At 34.6% G+C, this 20,287-nt stretch overlaps 1 protein-coding gene across 3 annotated transcripts in view; it reads left to right on the top strand.

Annotated features, from left to right (window-relative positions):
- The window catches only part of LOC130453376 (protein bric-a-brac 2-like), a 51,119-nt gene that overhangs the window by 27,214 nt on the left and 3,618 nt on the right, over positions 1-20,287 (top strand). Inside the window, exons 4-11 of one of the 3 annotated variants that reach the window (XR_008911046.1) lie at positions 14,600-14,749; positions 14,807-15,106; positions 15,168-15,409; positions 16,201-16,337; positions 17,239-17,399; positions 17,501-17,678; positions 17,769-18,048; positions 19,304-19,590. Coding sequence is in view for 2 of the 3 variants with exons in the window: in XM_056793083.1 (XP_056649061.1) it covers positions 14,600-14,749; positions 14,807-15,106; positions 15,168-15,409; positions 16,201-16,337; positions 17,239-17,399; positions 17,501-17,678; positions 17,769-18,048; positions 19,304-19,517 (1,662 nt within the window). In the remaining variant the exon portion in view is untranslated. Of the gene's footprint in view, positions 1-14,599; positions 14,750-14,806; positions 15,107-15,167; positions 15,410-16,200; positions 16,338-17,238; positions 17,400-17,500; positions 17,679-17,768; positions 18,049-19,286; positions 20,285-20,287 lie in introns of those variants that run through there. The other 2 variants (XM_056793084.1, XM_056793083.1) reach the window with 2 other exon arrangements.

The following is a 20,287-nucleotide window of genomic DNA, read 5'->3' as shown; positions in this document are numbered from 1 at the left end:
CATCTAGGAAATATAAACCACTGACGTTTTATGTCAAGTCAGTATCCTATGTCCGTCTCCTGGCTCTAAGCTACCTCCTAACTAACACAACTTTCTTTTATATATGTATATAAGAGGTGAAAGACGCCGCCCGAAAAGCGCCGTGCGAATTCGCCGAATTTTTAAAATTCCATTTTACGAACTTGTTCGTAACAATATGTTGATAAATGGCTTTTATTTTAGGTTTATTTCGATCGAAAATTAATTCTCCAAACAGTTAAAAATATTGACGTTTCGACCTAACAAAATATAATTTGGCATTGACAATTTCTATAACTTTCTCGTTCCTACGTATGTGAACCATTTTTAATTTATTTTTTTGCTTGTATCTGATTCCGTTCAAAAAATTTTGTAATTTTCATAATTGACTGTATGGACTTTTGATTTTTCATGGTTTGTTAATGTTTTTTTTTATCCTATGACTTCTTAATCTATTTACTAAATACTGAGATGTCTGTCCGATATAATGCATCGTAAAAACAATTAATTTTATTATTTTTTTCTAATCTTTTTTGTGAATTGTTTTTGTGAAAGTTTTTAATGATAAGAATTGAATTTTTTTTTATTCAAATTCAAATACGTAATTTTTCATTTTTCGTTTGATTAGACCTTTCTATATATTTTTTTTAAAACATGTAAAATTATTGGCGTTTCAACCTATTTCGGTCTCAATTGAAAACATTCTAAACATCAATATATTGAAAAAGGTCCCCCAAAAGAGAAAGCCCAATACCGAGAAGAAAATGTCCTTGAAACTTTGATAACTAAAAGGAGTACTAGGCGATAATCATCATTTAGCAGCCTGTTTCGTCCACTGCTGGACATAATCCTATAACCTAGAGCATTTTGGGCATCTTGGATCCAGTTGGAAGATATCTATTTCAAAACAACTGTCCAATACGTCGACCATCATCCCCTGTTTCTGTATGCTTCATCCCTAGGACGTCATTCTAGTATTCTCTTCGTCCATCTGATAATCTAGCGGCATAGCCAGCCCTGTTCCATTTTCAAACTATGTAACTCTTTCAATTTAAACTTTTGTTATCTACGCAGTTATTAGTTTCGGATTTTACCCCGTAATATCACTCATATTATGGATCTTTTAGTCATTCTTATTTAATTTATAGTTTTTCGTGACAATGTTAGTGTTTCCGAGCCTGGGAGGACGCATTTGGTCAAACATATTTCAGTTGAAACATGTCGGTATATCTGACTTGATTACATGCCTCAGCTTGCCAAAATGCAGCCGAAATCCGTCCTATCCTTTCTATTTAGTCCGCAGATTGTCTCTTCCCATTCAAATCTCAATTCCAAATATTTGTAGGATTTGAATGAATAAAGTAGACCATTCAAATATTATTATCCAAAGTTCCTACTTCGAGTCAATTAAAGTTTTCTGTCTTACAATTTTTATATCTGTCGGTAAAACATTCGAATGAATCGAAAAATTTATTTCATAGTATTACAAAGGATGAAATTAACATTCTTCCGGTGAGAAATGAGGAAAATTTCAAACGGCGGATATCAAATGAAATGGCAAACAAGTGATGCGCCATTAATTTTTGCTTCTAGCACATCTCAACTCTTTTGCGCCATGAAAATTCTCATCGGTTTTTTGTTGTTTCCGCGTCACTTCTTCGTTCAGTGGCGTGCCAATTTACCCTAGAAGATTTATCTATTCAATTAAATCTCCTTGTCCCTTATGGTGTCCACTTTAGGACCTATTTAGGTATTTTGTTGTTTGCTATCTTTTGTACATGGCCAGATTAGTTGTTTGGTTTTGATGTTATCGATGTGTGTCCTACTAAGAATTCAAAATCTTTTTTCTAATTTTTATCTTTCTCGACGCTCAATAACCAAGCGAGGCATCCCAACAACTTACCACCAACACGAGAGCGTCTCGAGATTAACAATTGGATTGACAATCTGGTTATCTCTATAATACAGAGACAGTTTATTGATCGAACAATAAATCCAAAATATACAATTTGAACGCATCAACTTCTTCTTCAGGTGTAGGAAAAAAGTTGACCTCGCAATTTATAATTGATCTGAGGGAATGAGAAGAAATAATTGGGTTCCCAAAAGGACTGTGTGCCGAAGGACCCATCAATTCGATGTTTTAACTCTTCAAAAACGTTTTTGCTTAAACTGATCCACGGGGTAAAGAATGATTCGTCTTCTGCGATTAGTTTCCTTTATTTTTCCGAACACTTCTGGCAAACACAGTTTAATCGGTTCTAGACACTTTTTATATTTATTTAACCCCTTCTCGGGCACCTTTTCACACTTTATTCCATCCCAGACACGTTTTTTTTTTAATTGAAGTTTTCCTAGACACTTATTTACACTTTACTACATCTTAAACACTTTTTTATTCAAATAAAAGCTTCCTGGACACTTTTTCAACAATTCACAACATTCCAGATACTTTTTTCCATTTATTGAATATCTTTTAGATACTTTTCTACAGTTTAATCCATTCTAGACACTTTTATATGTATTTAACACCTTCTCAAATACCTGTTTACACTTTATCCTATCCCAAACGCTGAAAGAAAAGATTTGAATTTAATTGGCAGATGATTGTGTATTTTGTTGCATTGTAAAGTATTGAGCTTTCAATTTAATTAATGCCCAAGTATGCATCAATCTCGCGGTATGTTTTCTTGCACAATAGCCGATTTTGAACGACCTCCACGAAATTCATCCTGTAGGGATTTGCGACCACGATTGAATTCGGAAAACCAACGAAATGCGGTGTTTCGAGATGGTACTTCATCACCAGAAGTCGAAACGAGTCGACCGGCACATTGCTGTCGGTTTATTCCACGTCAAAAGTCACAGAAAAACATCGCACGGAAATGCTCGCGATTTAAGTCAAATTTTTTACACCAAGACAAATGTAATTTCGATATATAAATTATATTTAGGTTTAAATTTATTTGTGTCTTTATTTAGTTATTTGTTTGTCACAAGTAATAAACCGTTTGTCTCACTCTTTCAATTATCTGTAAACATTTCAAATGACACATGACAATGTCAGATTTGACATATTCACATTAGTGTTGTAATATCTCAAAACTTGAGTAACAACCCTCGTACCAGGCCTTTTAATAATTTCTATTTGCAGTAGTCCTTTGGTTACTTAAACCCGATGCAAAATAGCTTCGTAAACGTTTGCCAATAGATAACCTCACTTTCTGAAAGATTTGATAGTTTTAAGGTTGCCAAATTTACCATTAATGAACATTCGAAGCTTACGTTGCACGTTTTAGGAGGGTTGTTTGTTAGTTATTATGGATTACCAAAAATATAATCTTAGTAAGTTATCCCAAGTTAAAAACTCTAGGTAATTTGTATACTTTTGTTGTGATTTGTGATTTATGAACTAGCCAAGTTAAAGCTTTAACCGTAACAGTCCAGCGATGCTGTAAAGTTGTCTTCTTTCTCCTCAAATTAGTCATATTTTGCTGATGGAAATCTCTCCGCTGGATGCAATTTTAAGGTTGGGAAACAGGAAAAGTCGCTAGGCGCATATCAGGGCTGGTAAAAAAATTCGAAATGCGAATTTGTGTGTATTAACGACAGCCATCAACGATGACACTCGTATCTAGAATTATTTTTGAGATACAAGTATCTTAGTTGCACCCAATGGCACAAAACGCCAAAAAGAATCCGGTGGACCTCTACTAGGACTAATCATCTACCTGTTCCAAGTTTTATAATTAGATTTAACGGTCCACGTCACGTACATCCCATGTATGCAAGAAAAATAAAATATACAAACAACGATCACCGCGCCGTGACGAGTTAATATAAAAAACAATGTTATGTATAGTGAAACCGACAATATCTCTTTCTCGTTAATAGTTGAACGTGATCGTTCTCAAACCTATTATTCGCCACACCACTGCTTCAACATGTACATCTTTCTCGCTCGCTCATCCATCTCCGAATAGAGTGCGTTTCTCTCGCCAATCGGTATTGTAGTTCGCACGCCTCCTTCTTCCCGTCGAAATCCCCTAAAAAAGAAGAAGCGAGAAAATATCGTGGGTGGTTGTAACGCGAACAAGAGAGAGAGAGAGAGAGAGAGAAGTCTATAGAGCCTGGCCTGGCAAAAAAATTAAAGCGGCAGTCCTTGCGAACGGCTGCCGTTTGGTTCATTAGCGGTAAGAGATTTTTTAAGGATATCGATTTTTGACGGGCCTATCGTACGGAAATTGAAGGATATTTCGACTAAGGCTCCTGTTTTTTATACAACATCATTTCTTTTTGGGGTTCATGAGCGATATTATGCAATCAACGAGTAATGATAGCTATTACTCACGAGCGCAGCAAGTGCTATAAATAATCCTAATGAGTAATAACCATAAATTTTACAATTATAGTGAGTCCCAAATCAATTTTCATATTATAAGTACCTGAAACGGACCTTGTGCCTTTGGTCTCTTCGCAAAAATCTTCATAGACGCTACATTGGTAAATCTTATTAAGCTTTTCATAAAGTAAAGGTCTCAAATTGAATTTCGCGCTGTTATAAAAGTTCCGACTAAAGCAGGATTAACATCAACGCAAATTAAATAAAAAATGGAAGCTGAGTATCTAGTATGTTGTGAAGGTCACGACAAGCACCAACAAAAGTGATGGCTACAATATTTTGTTTGGTTACCGGATTTGGAATACGGGAAGCATTCATCAGTTTCATTATACTACTACAAAAACGCCGAGACCAGCATCTTTTATTGATTACAAAAAGGATTTCGACAAAGTAAGACACGATAAGGTGATGGACTGCCTTTACAAGAAGGGTCTAGACAAGAATGAAAATTTCTTAATCATATAAGGTACGCTGACGACACGGTCTTAGTTACAGAGAGTGAACAGGATCTCCAAGCACTCTTAGATCGCATAAAAATTATAAGAGAAGATTATGGCCTTAACATCAACATGAAAAAGGCCAAAACCATGATTGTTTCCAAACCATCCTCCCATGTATATCAACGTAAATGTTGGCATCATCGAAAATATCGAGAAATTTAAATATCTGGGGCGTTGGATAACAAAATATATAGAAATAAGATCAAAATGTCAAATACAGACTTTTGCAACTTCTGATCGAGGGGAAAATCGAGGACAAACGTGGTTCTGGCAGACGACAGGCTTCATGGCTGAAGAATATTCGCGAAAGGACCGGTTTAGACTCCCAGACGCTGATAAGAAGGGCCAGAGTCAGAGGGTTATCGCCAACCTTCTTTAGAAGAGTGCATCCAATGAGGAAAGTAGAAGATGAGGAATCAAATACAACAGTGAACGCGGCTAATTACTCTGACTTAAAAGGCAGATGCGTTAATAAATTATCGAAAAAAAAAAGGCACGGGAAATTCAACCGAGTTGTGCGCTTGCTTCATGACAATGATCCAGTCCACACTGCTTCGCTTTTCATAGCATAGAACACCTACCATGTAGCCCCGAACTGGCGCCGCAAAGATGAAGACCGAGTAAAAGATTTAACAGCGACGATTAAATTAAACAGTTTTTTTTCTATTTATTATTATATTCATAATTTTTCCAACCTGTTATTTATGTTATCGTCGATGTAACTTTCGACAACTGCGATTGATCACTACCACAAGTGTTTTAACAGATCTTGCTCACACAACTTGTAGGCAATGAACGTGTTGAAGTTATAATTTGTATGCCCATAGCACCGACTTATTTATCATTTACCATTCTGGTAATTCAAATATAGAGAGTCTGATGTGGCAGATGAGGTGGTCGCAGTGACAGATATTTTCTACAAAATCTTTGTCTTTGTTTGGTATGTTGACTATATGAGCTCTGATATAATCCTCTATATCTTCACGTTCAAATACAACTTATTAAAGACTTCCAGAGGTGACTATGGGACAACAAAAGATGCTTTTGAAACTTAGGCGGTCTTGGAACAGATCTTCTGGTAGGAATAACTCTATGATAAAGTTTATTAAGGATGTCACATAGGACTCCGTAGTATCGAACAGAAGATCTTCGTCAAAAACTTTTTGAAACATTAGAAGATGTTTATGTACACTGCTAAGTACTCAAAATATCCCGTATTTCGATCAAGGGAAGACAACTTCCCTTAGCAAATCATCATGAACAACGAGGTTATTTTCAATCTCTGGAGTGAAGAATATATGTGGTTAATACTGCGTGTTCTGTACGATCTATAACCGTTCTTGGCTATTTTTGGGAGGCTACTTCAACAAGTCTAATACTTTAGTCATCAAACAGATCCTTCGCTGAATGTTCTAATACGAGTTATGGAAAATATCTTCTGGTTTTCTGCTATGAATCATTACACCATATGCAAACGCACATTTCGATATGAAGTGGTTCCGTTTTTTGAGCTTCTGAGCTTCTAATTAATAAAAAATGAGAGCTATGATAGTAATGAACTAGGATTGCCTCTTTGTCGCACTTCTTGGTATTGTGAACGTTTCTGGTTGCATGTTTCTTTGTACCATCATCATAACGTTTATTTTTTGTAAGCTCTTCCATATTTTTCGTTCGTGACACTGCAACGTAGTTTATCCACTGAAAATTTCTTTCAAAGTGAACACGGTTGATCTTGAGTACTTCTGCTTAATCAGAATTTTCGTCACCATCGGTACGAAACTTTGAAAAACTTTGGTGTGAGTCAGTGCAACTGGTATTTCAGCAGTACGAAGAAATTATTTCACTTACTTGGAGAGGATTGAGTTAGACAGTTAGACAAGCTGAAAGACCACGGCAGTTTCAGTTCGAAATCTTCTACAAGAATTAAGAAATATCAAAATACGTGACAGGATATTGAGGAGGCGACTATTTGTAATTAGATTGTTTATTCGAACTACTGGTTTGCCGTGTTGCCATGTATCTTTATACATGATAATGCACGGTCTAATGTCATTTTTTGGGGCTTTGATTGTAATTGGATGATTGCAATAAAAGTTGCCAAACGTCATCGAGGTAAAAAGTTTTATTGTGACGAGCTATAAATATATTTATACCCAAATAAGCTCGATGGATATTATCAAAGGAAACAGTTGTTGTTTATGAAGATAAACCTTATTTTTATTGCTTTCACTTGAATACATTAGTTTCTCCGACTAAATAATTGAAAAATGAATAATTCAAAATATCGTTCATACTACTGAATGAAAAAATAATACTTTACTTCAAAAACTCAAATATTTTTTCGAAGAATATGTGATATCATGAATTATTTTGTTAACTAAAACTTTTTGGTCGGTATTAAGTTGAACGATCTTCGATTAATTTTCGACGTTTCCTGGTATAAGAGCAATTACATTGGTGGTTGATGTATACCAAACGGCGTTCTCCTGAAAAGTCCTCGTCTGCAAAAACCCCCAATTAAAAGCGGCGAAGTCGTAGTATTGTGCGTGCGCCGAGCATTTCTCGATCTATCACAGGCTCAGAGTACGGAGCACTGCTCGCAGAACTGAGGCAAGGGGTGCATTAACGAACGTCGCACAGCATCCCCAGTAGTATCTAGTAGGCCTGACACCATCATCCTTCGACGGCCGGACCTTACGTACACATTAGTCACACGCATCGCCCGCGCCTTTATGATTTTTTCCCTCGGTGCCGCGTTTCGAGACTCGAGACTGAAGAAGGTCACGGGGAGGTCAGAACAAAAGTAAGTACTGCTACCTGATTGTGTTTTGTTGTGTTAGTCTGTTTCTGCATGTCTTCTGCTCCTTTTTCTTAGTTTCGAGTGGGTATTTGAGATGCGCGGATGGTGCTTGTGTCTGGCGCATCTTGGGCCGTCGCGATGGTCAGTGACGGCGCACTGAGATATTGGATTCTTATTACGAGGAACGCGTTTTACACTCATAGGTTATTATGTGAGTAATTTCATATCAAAAATTCTAATTTCATTATTCCTGTCACTATTATGTTATGTCCTTGAAGTTGATTTACGTGGGTTAGATTATTATAAAAAACTGTTCCATACAATATGGTTATTCGAAAAGTATATTTGTCCGTAAGTTGTTGTTTTGTGTATGAAATATTTTGACATCAGCACGGCGTAAATGTCAAAACGACAGTTGTATACTTTGGCTTAAACATTATAGGGGGTGACGACATTTTTGGGATAACCTAAAATATTTTTTTCAAACAAGAATAGTACTTTTTTCACTTATATTTATCTAATGAAACTTGCTTTAATTTTTTTTTTTCAATTTTTTGTGGCTTTAATAACTTTCCGATTAACGGAATGGGATTTTCATACGAATTCAGTTTTAGCAAAAAATATTTGCAATTTTTCGATTGACAAAGTTTTCCAAATAACATAAGACTATACAAAATCTGGATTCGTCGAATTTTAACGGAAAATACGTATAAATACTTCATTTTAAATCCCAGCCTTTTCTCTCTCAATTCGCAATCTTCATCATTTCTTTTCTCACAGTTATTTTAAACCTAAGGCAATTTTATTCTTCCTAGTGTAAGCATTTTTATGTTTTAATTCGAATTTCGCGCTCTATAAAGGGAATTTTGAGAGGTTAGGTTGGTAACACTGATCGAGACTTGGGTCAGACAGTTGTAAACACAATAAAAATGAAGATCAGTTTGAAATAATTTTTTTTTGAATTCATTCCGGCCATCCAAAAAAGAAGTTTACATTAATGTATAAAACTTCTTAACTGCTTTCATCTTTTTTTGTGTTCGGGACCACGACGGGCTTATCAGAAGGCCTATCAATTCCTGAAATTATGAAAACCTAACTGAATCTGTATTATACTATTACTTAAATCTCACACATTCCAAGGGTAATTAGGCCGCGCCCTCTTAGATTATTTTATTGCGATGAATGTTTCTATACAATTTTTCTTATTAGTATCTAATTTTCTTATGTCTTCCTTCACTTGATCTTCCCATCTTATTCTCGGTATACCATCCGTTATTGCTGTTTCTCTACGTGTCCTTAACATTACAACCCCTAGGATTTTATGTCTTTTATTTTCCATCCACTTCCTAATATTCCTAAGTACTACTCAATTTTTTAAACACTGAACTTTCCTATTAATTTTTCTTATCATCTATTCGGTTTTTATACTCTAAATCTCTTTTATTATTGTTCAGTCTTTTATTCCGAGTGTCGCTTCTTCGAGGATTTTCTTTTTGGTCGTTTTGTCTATGCCTTTAGGGATGATTGTACAAGGATCTCAAGGATACAAGTCTTTTGTAAAATTCTATAGTCAATTCTTGAACTTTTGTGTCATTTGTGATTAGTTTTGTCTGCACTCTCATGTCTTTTAAATCTACGAATAGTATATTTAGCTCTTTATTTCATTTTCTTAGCATTTTATCAATTTCTGTCTCATGTTTATTGCCTCTAAATATTCTAATCAGTTGTTCCAATCTGGCCTTGACTCTTGATCTAACATTTGTTTAATAAGTGCAGAAATCTTTTCCAGTAGTTAACTTCCTAATCATTTTTCTAAGTTTGTTGTTTATTTTGAAACCTTCGTCTTTATTGTCTTTATTTTCCACACTCTGTAGATGTTGAATCCATGAGTTGTTGAATTTTGATGTATGGGTTAACATTAGTAACTAAAGATGCCTTTAAAACCTGAGACTGACCTCAATAATATCATTATTTTGTACTTCCAAGTTGTTCAATCATTATTATTTTCTTAATACATCGATTTTGCTTTGGATTTTTTTTTTGGATAATATTGACTAATTTCAAATTTAAAAAACTGATTTTGATCGACTAATACGGTAACTTGAATAAAATTTTATGTTATAATACAGAATAAATATAAAAAAAAAAGATACTTCAACCATTAAACGTGATTTTCTGAAGAATCCTTGCTGTTGCATAAGGATTGTAACGTTGAACGAAAACTGGTTATCAAAATCTTTATATAAGTGAATCTGGTTTTCTGGTTCAATCAACAACCAGTTTTAAGTATGATGGAAATGATTGTGTCTAACTATCGATTGAGTAGTAATCGTTGATAATACAGGGTACATCTTGAAAGTTCGATTATCTGGTCTGTTGGTTTACACTAATTTGTATACGTTCAAATTTAGCAGAGATACAGAAGATGGAAAGAATAGGAAGGAAACGCCGTTTGAATCATTTAAACTTCGTCACGCAATGTCAAATTCCAGTAAATGAGAGCAACTACAGTTTCTATTCTACCCCCTTAAAATCAGAAGGAAAAAAAAGATAAACTCGATAAAGAATAAATCGTGAAAAGACACGTTGAAACTTTGTTCCCGTTACGAAGGTCACTAAACACGTTAAAAGATAGTAAAAGTTTTACAACAGAACAGACGGCGATTCTCAATCGAAAGTGATATTAAAAGAAAACTTGAAGGATAGACAGCGCAAAGAGAAAGTCAGATGTACGACAATATCAAAACAAAGTCGATATGATAAAGAATTTAGCATCTGCATGTATCCAGATGGATGAGTAGTGACCATAGGCGGTGTTCGAATTCTTTTTTTAAAATGGAACACGATATTTATTAAAATAGTACATATTTTTTTAAATACCGTATTTTTATCACATAGATAAAAGTATTTCTTATTCTATTTTAAGTTTATAACATTTCATCGCGAACATACAATGTTGTCGACAATTATGGGTGGCTGTTTCAGAATTTCCAGCATCTTGTCATGTCGAACGCTTTTTCAAAATCGACAGTATATATATAAACGTCCTTGTCACTACATCTTTGAACCAGTACTTCGAAAACCAAATTGAATGTTTATAATTCCTTCTTGAAGTTTTTCATATACTGTAGGATAGTCCCAGAAGTACCTGGGTTTACCTTGAGATAGATAGAAATACCACTGTATTAGAAAGTACACAAAAGGCATTTGCCTAACCAATATCAAAGCTGAACTAGATTCTACTCTTGGTGAGACTACTCCTTCAACTCCATCAACAGTAAAATTTCGGGTAGCAGATTTTAAACGAAGCCTCATGACCTGCGAAGACCAGCATCGCAGTGCTCGACCAAATTAGGTGACCGACGACTGAAAGTGTATCAACTGAAAATTTGGACATGAGAAAGCTGTGTGCAACATGTTTCCATCGAGTGTTTGGTAATTTTTCACAGAAATAAAGGCAAATTTTTGTGTGGTTCCATCACACACAATCAAAACGATGTACTGAAAAGGGAGAACTGGCTCCAAAAAAGGCAAATACCGTTCCATCTACAGGTGAGATCATGGCGTCGGTTTTTTGGAATGCGCGACGGAAGTTTCCATTAACTATCTTGAAAAAAGAAAAACTATCAATTATGCGAACTTATTGCAACGTTTGAGCGAAGAAATCCAGCAGAAACGACCGCAAAAATGTTTTAAACGCGTGGCTCATAAGACTCATAGTTCTAAAGTTACGGAATAACCTCAAAATTGGACGTCAACCAATCTGGTTCAAATTCAAATTATTTCACGATAATTATAAGCCTTCTGTCTACCGAAATATGTAAAGTGCCTTTTAATACATAAACTTTGCCAATTATTTTTCATTTTTGACCATAGTTATTGCTTGGTACCATGTTTTCCCTCATCAGGTTTCCTTAGGTTTACCGCTATTCCATTTGCTATTTGATCTAGCTTTAACTGGTATCTTTGGTATTTTTTATTCTAACCATGTGTCCAAACCGTTTCATCTTCTTATTTTTTAACGTTTCATTTATTAATTCAATACTTAATTATTTTCTATGTCTTCGTTTTCAATTATGTCTATCACAATAGTTATTATTTCATTTATTTCCTCGTAGTTTGTTTCTTCTCTGTTTATTTTCATTTCCTATGTACACTAGTTTTCACTTTCCAACATTAATCTTCAGATTTTTCTCTATTTCTGCTCTTTCCCATATCTTGGTGTTATTTATTAAATCCCTTTAGGTAGATGTACACACCACCAGGTCATCTGCAAAGGCCCATTCCGACAATTATATTGGGCTTAACCTATAATATCCTACTATTACTTTTTGCGATTCTCTTTTTATTGTTTTTATTATATCATCTGTAACTATTATAAACAGTAGAGGGTTCAGCCTCTACTTGCCCCCCCCCCCTGTCTTAAGCCATGTCAAATTATGAAGCTTTGAAATTCTAAATCGTTTCACCAATTTCTCTGTTTTACATTGTCAAAAGCTTCTTGTAGATCTGTTTTTCTCTTCAATTGTTTAATTGTGAATTCATGATCTTGTACAGTGTGTCTTTTTCTAAAACCACTTTGTCCTGTGTCCTTTGTCTAGTTGATCTTCAACTAGTGTCTTTAGCTTACAGTTTAATTTGTAAATATCGGATATTACGTATGGACAATGATCAATCATAATAGTAATCAGTAATAACAAAACTAGATGCCGTTTTTGTTTCATTTTTATTATTTGAAAATAACCATAAAGTTCCTTCTTTCCAAAATATCTTATTTTGGTATATTAATAAAAGGGTGAAACCGGTCCTTGTTCGATTGGTAAATTTCGAGATCCGTAGTCGGGAATTGGGATATAAGACCGAGGGTTGCCAGGACTTCTGGGCCGTGGCGAACGGAACACTCTAGAAAACCTATATCCTACCCAGGAATTATGAAGCGGTGTTGCCAGAAAAACTAATTACCCAAAAACGCGATAGTTATAAATATGAAGTTTGGGAGGCCATTATAGATCAAACGTCATTTCGAATCTTCTTTTTTTATCACATCACTTCGTTTAGTTGTTTATTTGTTATTGAACCCGCGCGATCTTTACGTGAAAATAAATATACTTATTTTCGCAAATACATATTTGCAGTAGATTTCATTAATTACGAAAAAAATATTTCTTAATAGCATACAATAAAGCTTTCTCATGTCAACTGTCAAAAAACTGTCATCGAAACTTTTTTTCTCATTGAAGGTACTGATTCATTTGACGTACTTTCAAGATAAGCTTCGTCAAGCGTCAAAAACGAAGCATACTGATCATTTTTATATATGAGCACAATTTAGTTGTAAATATTACTTGATATTTTCATTCACACCTAAAATGCACGACATTGTGTTAACATGATCTTAAGATCGATCAGCAATTCACATCTAACTTGTATTATTATATTACTATAACATTAATCTGCACAAACTCCCTTCACCAAATCAGAAGGTTTAATCCTGTTCAGTTTTCTGTCTATTCCTTCAGTGTCGAGGATATGATTTACCTAAACATTGGTATGGTTCGTAGTCCAGATCCTTGGAAGGACTACTGTTTCGATGTTCCTAGATATCTTTGAATGATTTATGGTTTGCTTTGACTAGCACATTCCCATAGTTGAATACCATACGACCAGATGGGTATGAGGGTGTGTTTATAAAGCACAATCTTCTTCTATACAGACAGAATGGAATTTTGTCGAATCGACCAATACATTTCTTTATATTTAATTCAAAGTTGTTCCCCTTTTCCTTTATTTTAAGTATTTTGATATATTTGTAAATGGAATTCGTTTCTCATTTATGTATCTAGATGTAACTTGTTGAGGTCCATTGGTAAAGTTCACAGGTATAGATTTGGATTCATCTATTTCAATCCTCCCCAATTTTTTCTCTATTTGCCTATTTTATTGATTCGTATCTTTCATTTTTCCACTGCTTCTTCATTTGTATCAACTACTACTTCTGGATAAATCTTAAGCTCATAATGGGCTTCCTCTCGTTTAATTCTGATGTGTATGATGTGAGATGTTGATGAATTGATTTGGAAATAATAGAGTATTGGTATCAAACATAAAATTTGTAATTATCGATAACGAAACTTTCATCTAAACTTATCTACCATTGATTTTATGTTAAATGACTCGGCGGGTTGATGTTGAATGGAAATATCTGGATAACTAATTCGGCAACGTCGCAAGTAGAGAAAGTGATGCTATCTAGAAGTTCTCTCTCCCTCTCTACTTAATGCCGTGTCAGTGTATGTGTGTGTATGAGAGAGTCTGGACCAATCAATACTTGCGGGTTCAAGGACGTTGCCTTCTGCTTCTGCCACGCTGTTAATTCTGTTCGGCTTCGTTAAAGAATTATTCGATTCGTGATTTGCGAATTTTTATTATTGTTGGGATTTAATTAAACTCCGAGAGTTTTCTAAATTCCATCTTATTCCTATGAGTGCGAAAATTCTATATGTTATCCATGAATTACACAAGTTTCTTTTATTAATATACTGATCATTTTGATCAATTTTGTTTCTGAAAACAGACGCTTTTTGTAGTTATTTTCAGTTGGCGAAACTTTGATAGAATTATAATCCGTAGAATGATCTTTATACAAAACATGTTCGGCCAGCAAGCATTTGTCAGGGTATAATTCGCTATCACTATTGTGAGATGTAATTAGATTGGTGAGTGATCTCTTGGACCGACCAACGTATTTTTATCACACTTTAAACAAGTAACTTCATGGCTGTATCAATCAATTTATTGGTTGGAGTACAGTATTTTTAGTTTCTTTCTATCAAATATTGGATTAGAAAGCTATTTCTAAAGAACAAAACTTGTTTGCAGTCTCTGCTTCGAACGGCGGACCAATTGAAAATAAAAGGATTGTGTGAAACGGACGATAAAGAAAATAGGGACAGTCGAGAGCCCTTGGATTTACCACTTTCGCTTCACTGTAAAAGTGGCAGGAAATCGCCTGGAATCAAACACCATTCGGTTAGATAGAATCAAATAAAACGTTAATTTGAAAAACTTCATTTAAACAATTTTCAGTTACCAGAAGAAGATCCTCCCGAAGCAAAATATCCGAAAACTTCCTTCCAAACCATCGAGGATTCGAATGAAATTGGCAGCGATAAAGTACAACACAAAGATACAAATAAAGAGAGAGAAAACGATAGAGAACGAGAAAAGGAGAGCGAAAACGAACAACATTCGAATGAAGAGACTGAAGAAAATGATATGCCAGTAGCTTCGGATCAACCAGAGCCGAAACGAAAGAGGCTGTCCTCGCAACAAGTCGAGCAAACTAAACCTCTAAACATGACCAGCCATGGCCTACTCTCCGGACAGGTAAATTAAATAAACGAAATCAAATATTAATCAAGGAATAAATATTTTCTTTTTATTCCAGACTATATTTTCTCACTTCGGCGTTGACACCGATGATTTCCCACCCGAACCACCGGCTCCGTCTGCGATTCCCGTTGGACACGTTGACATGTCAACAGCGCCCGTCGATCATTCCCCCACCAGGACTATACTTACTGGACCGATACATCGTACGGACATCTCGGATTCCACGAAGTATACACTTGAAATTAAAAAAGAAGCCGACATCAAATTGGAAACTCTAAGATCTTATGATCAAGACAGGTAAGGCGAATACTTCCTTAATTATATACATCGATTCGTCAAAAGGAAATCAATTATATCGATTCGAATTAATCGATCTTGATGTCATGAAACGCGAGAATATATTAATTTGTGTTATTAAATCGATTACCCGGATATCGAATTTTGTTTTTAAATTTCTATTTTCTTAATTGTATGTTAAATTTTTGGACAAAAAAGCGACAATAATTCAGAAATTTAGATTAGAATCGATTACTTTTGTATTCGAATACTAACTCAATATTCATATGTCATTTGTCATCATCATTTGTGCTCTTACTTTATCCACTGTATCTACAGTAGAAACGGTGGAGATCTTCCGTCACTTGATCCAATCTACGATTTTGCGAACACGTATTTTATACATACTATCTTCTTCTATCAATAGAAATCAAATTTAACAACATAACATCGATTGTTTTGATTGACAAGATTGAATAGACCAATTGCAAGACATACGTAATAGTTTCTTTAAATTGACAGTAGTGATCATAAAAAGAGATAACGATATAAATGACGTAACGCGAATAACTTACCATACTGAAAGTTGAATTCGACGCGAGCTTTGTTTACCGTGTTGTTTTTAGCGAATTTGTAGATTGAACATGTATTTATTCTTAAAATCAGTTCTTTTAAGAGCTAATTTGTTTTTTTTATTCAATTTTAAAGTAGATTTGGTTTTCCAAGCCATTTTTTTTATAGTCTATAAGAGTAATTACTGAAAATTCGGGACCTTTAAAAAAATTGATCAACTAGTCTCTTATTTCACATAGTTTATTGGATATGGAGTCACATCTTTCGGGGCCAGACCATTCGATGGACAGTCACGATGATGGCGATAGGAGCATTCATCATCTAATGGGGCAACATGCTGATTTCAGTGGAATTCCCGGGGTATCCAATAGCCTAGGTAATTAGAAAAATAAAAACTTATTCTTATTATTACATTTTATTTATAAAAATAATGAATAATACATTTTCTATAATTTTTATTGTATAATTTTATTTAAAATTAGTACGAGGGCCATTTTTTTCAATCACCGACATTCAGGCGTCAGTCGGCGTTGTGCTACAGTTACGTAAACATGTCCGCCATTATTGATACTCCCGCCAAGTATGAATTGCGAAGTGTGATTCGTTTTCTACAAGCTGAAGGTCATAATGCTGCAGAAATCCATCGGAGATTGAGTCTATGTGTGTATGGGGAAAGCTTCATGAGTGATGGTGTTGTGCGTGAATGGTCAATGACGCAAATCTGTTGTTTTACATCACCTGGCTTCAATTGTTCCGTTTTTCCTTGATACATTTATTTACATGGTTGTCAAGCGTTTTCTGTGGCCTTGTAGCTATATTTTCTGCTTCTAATGCAATTGGGTCTAGTGCTAGAGCTAGCAAGTTTCATCTATGACATGATTGGTTTTTAGAGCAAGTTTCTTTGCGTCTCGTGAAACATAAGGGCCAAATCGTCAGCACAGGTGATAGTTGTTGCTCCATCCGGAAAGTCAATTTCAAGATTGTCGTTATATTCGATGGAGTAGGGCCCAGATTTGATGAATCAATATAAACTATGACTCGTACATTCCACAGAAAAAAAAAGACGTAAATCAACCTTGAACGCTTTTATAATCTAATTTTAATAAGCGCTATTTATTTAAATTTGCGGAAAGAATAAAATTTCTTGTGATGTCTCCAAAATGTCTTCGGTCGGAGGAGCCAACTGCTGAAAATTCCCATTTTTTCAACATTTCTTCATTCAAATAGTACATACATTCACATAAATATGTATTTACCGATAACTTGAACCTTTATAGATGTAAATAATGATGACCAAGTACCTGGAATGAAAAATAACGGCCATAGCGAAAATATAACACCAAATAGGTCACACGGAGGTGGACCGAAAACTTGGACTCAAGAAGATATGGATATGGCGTTGGATGCCTTAAGGAATCACAATATGAGCCTGACTAAGGTGAGTGTGGAGAATAATTATTCTAAAAATAAAAGAAAATCAACCGAACACAAGGTAACAGCTGACCAAACACTATTTTTTTTATACCATTCAATTTATAGGCATCCGCAACTTACGGTATTCCCTCCACTACGTTATGGCAAAGAGCACATAGACTTGGGATAGATACGCCGAAGAAAGAAGGTCCCACAAAATCTTGGACGGAAGAAAATTTGAATAATGCACTCGAAGCGTTAAGGACGGGCACGATATCGGCTAATAAAGCTAGCAAAGCTTTTGGTAAGTCTCAATAATTCATTTTTCAACGGTTCCACTTCATTCGACAATCCTCACAAAAATTTATTCAACGGTATCTTTTGTAATTGACAGGTATTCCTAGTAGCACCTTGTACAAAATAGCGAGAAGAGAAGGAATAAGACTGGCAGCACCTTTCAACGCGGCACCGACGACGTGGACCCCAGACGATTTAGAAAAAGCACTGGAATCCATCAGAACTGGTCAAACTTCCGTACAAAAAGCATCGACAGAATTTGGAATCCCCACAGGAACCCTATACGGCAGATGCAAAAGGGAAGGAATTGAATTGTCGAGGTCGAACCCTACTCCGTGGTCAGAAGATGCGATGGGAGAAGCTTTGGAAGCTGTTAGGTAAGTAAATATTTCTTTTACTTAAAAAATGTTGAAGGAACCATTATCAGTTCAAGAAGAAGAAAAAGAAGAGTACTAGCATGAATACGAACTCCAAAAACTGTCTATGTATGAGTTTTATACAAATGAAGCATTTTAGACATTCTTTTCATATATTAGGAACTAGAGTTTTTTATGACAACTTCTTCTCGATCACCATACAATATATTCGTGATTCTTTTTCGATACTATTGTGCCTAACTGAACCTAATGGATAGAAAATCGTGAAAATGACTTTCTTTTCCTAATTATCTCTTACAATGAATTTTAATAACCTAAAAACTTGATACACCTCACTATGACATAACAGATTTTTCAGAATTTTACAGAAACAGAATATGTCTAATCTAAAACTAAATAAATCTTCAAAATTTACCAAAATTCATAACATATAATGATTGAATAATGGTTTAATTATTCATTTCCTTAGATCTGATAATAACATTTATTTATGCTTATATTTGAAGGTTATAAAACCTTGCCCTTCAACTTTTTTTCATTTTATAGCCAATCCAAACATATTCAGTTCTTCTAGCTAATTGAATGGCTCTACTATGACGTGATGAGACCTTCTCCAGCGACAAGTCTTCTTTACTCCTTTTTGTAAGTCTGCTGGGCAATTTCTCTTTAGTTTTCAACCGTCTTGTAGATGGGGTAACGTGTTTTCGAGGTTAACCAGTCGTTCACATGGTGTTTCGTGCTGACATCTTTGACAAAACTGACGTTTAAGTCTTTATGTAAGGTTAGGTTCGACTCACACCACGGTGTACCATATTTGATTTATTTGCGCAACCCCAAAACTCGATACCATTTATCAAGATAGGCTTCATTATATTTTTATAGAATACGATCTTGTTTTCAAGTGTTGATTTGGATTTATCTACCAATTAACTAGTATAGGTCGATTTGTTTTTGTTTTTCAATGTGAACTTGGTCTTTGCTTAAAGTGAAGGTCATTTGAATGGATTTTGTTTCGTTTGAACTTGAACTTTAGTTGCTTGCTAATATGACGAGTGTCGTCTGCGAAGGTTCCCATAAAGGTTTCATTATTTGCTGTGTATAATACACATAATAACGGCCCCAATTGCTCAGAAAATTTTAACTATCGGTAATTTTTTCGGTTAAATTATTTTCTATCTGTATTAAAAATAAATTTTGATTCGATTCTGCCCTTAGATGACGATTCTATTTATCCACAGTACCACAAAATTTGCAGGTTAGGCCATATGTCCATCAACCAAGCAGCCATCCATTACAACCTGCCTTATTCATCCTTATACGGCCGCTTTAAGCGTGGCCTTAAATTCGAAGCGGACATCGTGGATTATCACGATCTCAATCAAGATAGCCAATTGCAAATGGATCACACATTCGGAATGGAATACACTACCTCCCCACCTCAGATACAATATCAGAATCAGAACAGTTGAGACGCGGCCTTCAACTTTGACTGCTTTTAAGAAATAGGTCCATAATAGATTTATATTTGAGGTTAGAAAAGTGGTATGTGGATTTAGAAATAACGTTTTTCTTTTTATATAATTTGTATAAATGATGAAAGGAAGGGTTTGTACTATTTCAAACTTTTATTTTGTGATACAAAATAAATAGTCAAATTGAAAGATTTTATCTAAGAGATATTAACGATGGCAACTATTATAATAATAATTTCGATTATGTTTTTTCAGTTATATATATATATATTTTTTCAACAAAACATAGTATACAGGTATTAATTGAAGCTGTTTGTTGTTTTTTACATTCACTATAAATTCAATAATTCTAACAGTGATTCATTTGAACAGCATAAAAAATTATTATTGGAATGTTAAGTAAGAATAAAGCAGAACAGACTGAAAGCAGCAAGAAAAGGGAAAGCAAAAACAAGAACAAAACAATTCCGAAGAAGGATAAACTGTAAAATAAATATTTGAAATGAAATATTGAATTGGAAAAGTGTAGGCGCTGATATTTTCATTATTTTTAATGTGTTAGATTTATTTTATCTAATTTCTTGATTATTTACATTAATCTTCATTTTATTGGCCGAATTACTATTTTCAAGGCTCTTTTTGCAAAGCTGGTTTCATAACGAAATTATAATAAGATAACATAACATAAAATAAAATAAAAAATATCAAAAGTTGCTTTTTGAACTTTGCTTTCTCAACTATCCAAAAAAGTTACCTTACTGAATGTT

Source organism: Diorhabda sublineata, chromosome 2, assembly GCF_026230105.1.
Source record: "Diorhabda sublineata isolate icDioSubl1.1 chromosome 2, icDioSubl1.1, whole genome shotgun sequence".
NCBI classification, from domain to species: Eukaryota; Metazoa; Arthropoda; class Insecta; order Coleoptera; family Chrysomelidae; genus Diorhabda; species Diorhabda sublineata.
This window is presented reverse-complemented; position numbering and strand designations above follow the sequence as displayed.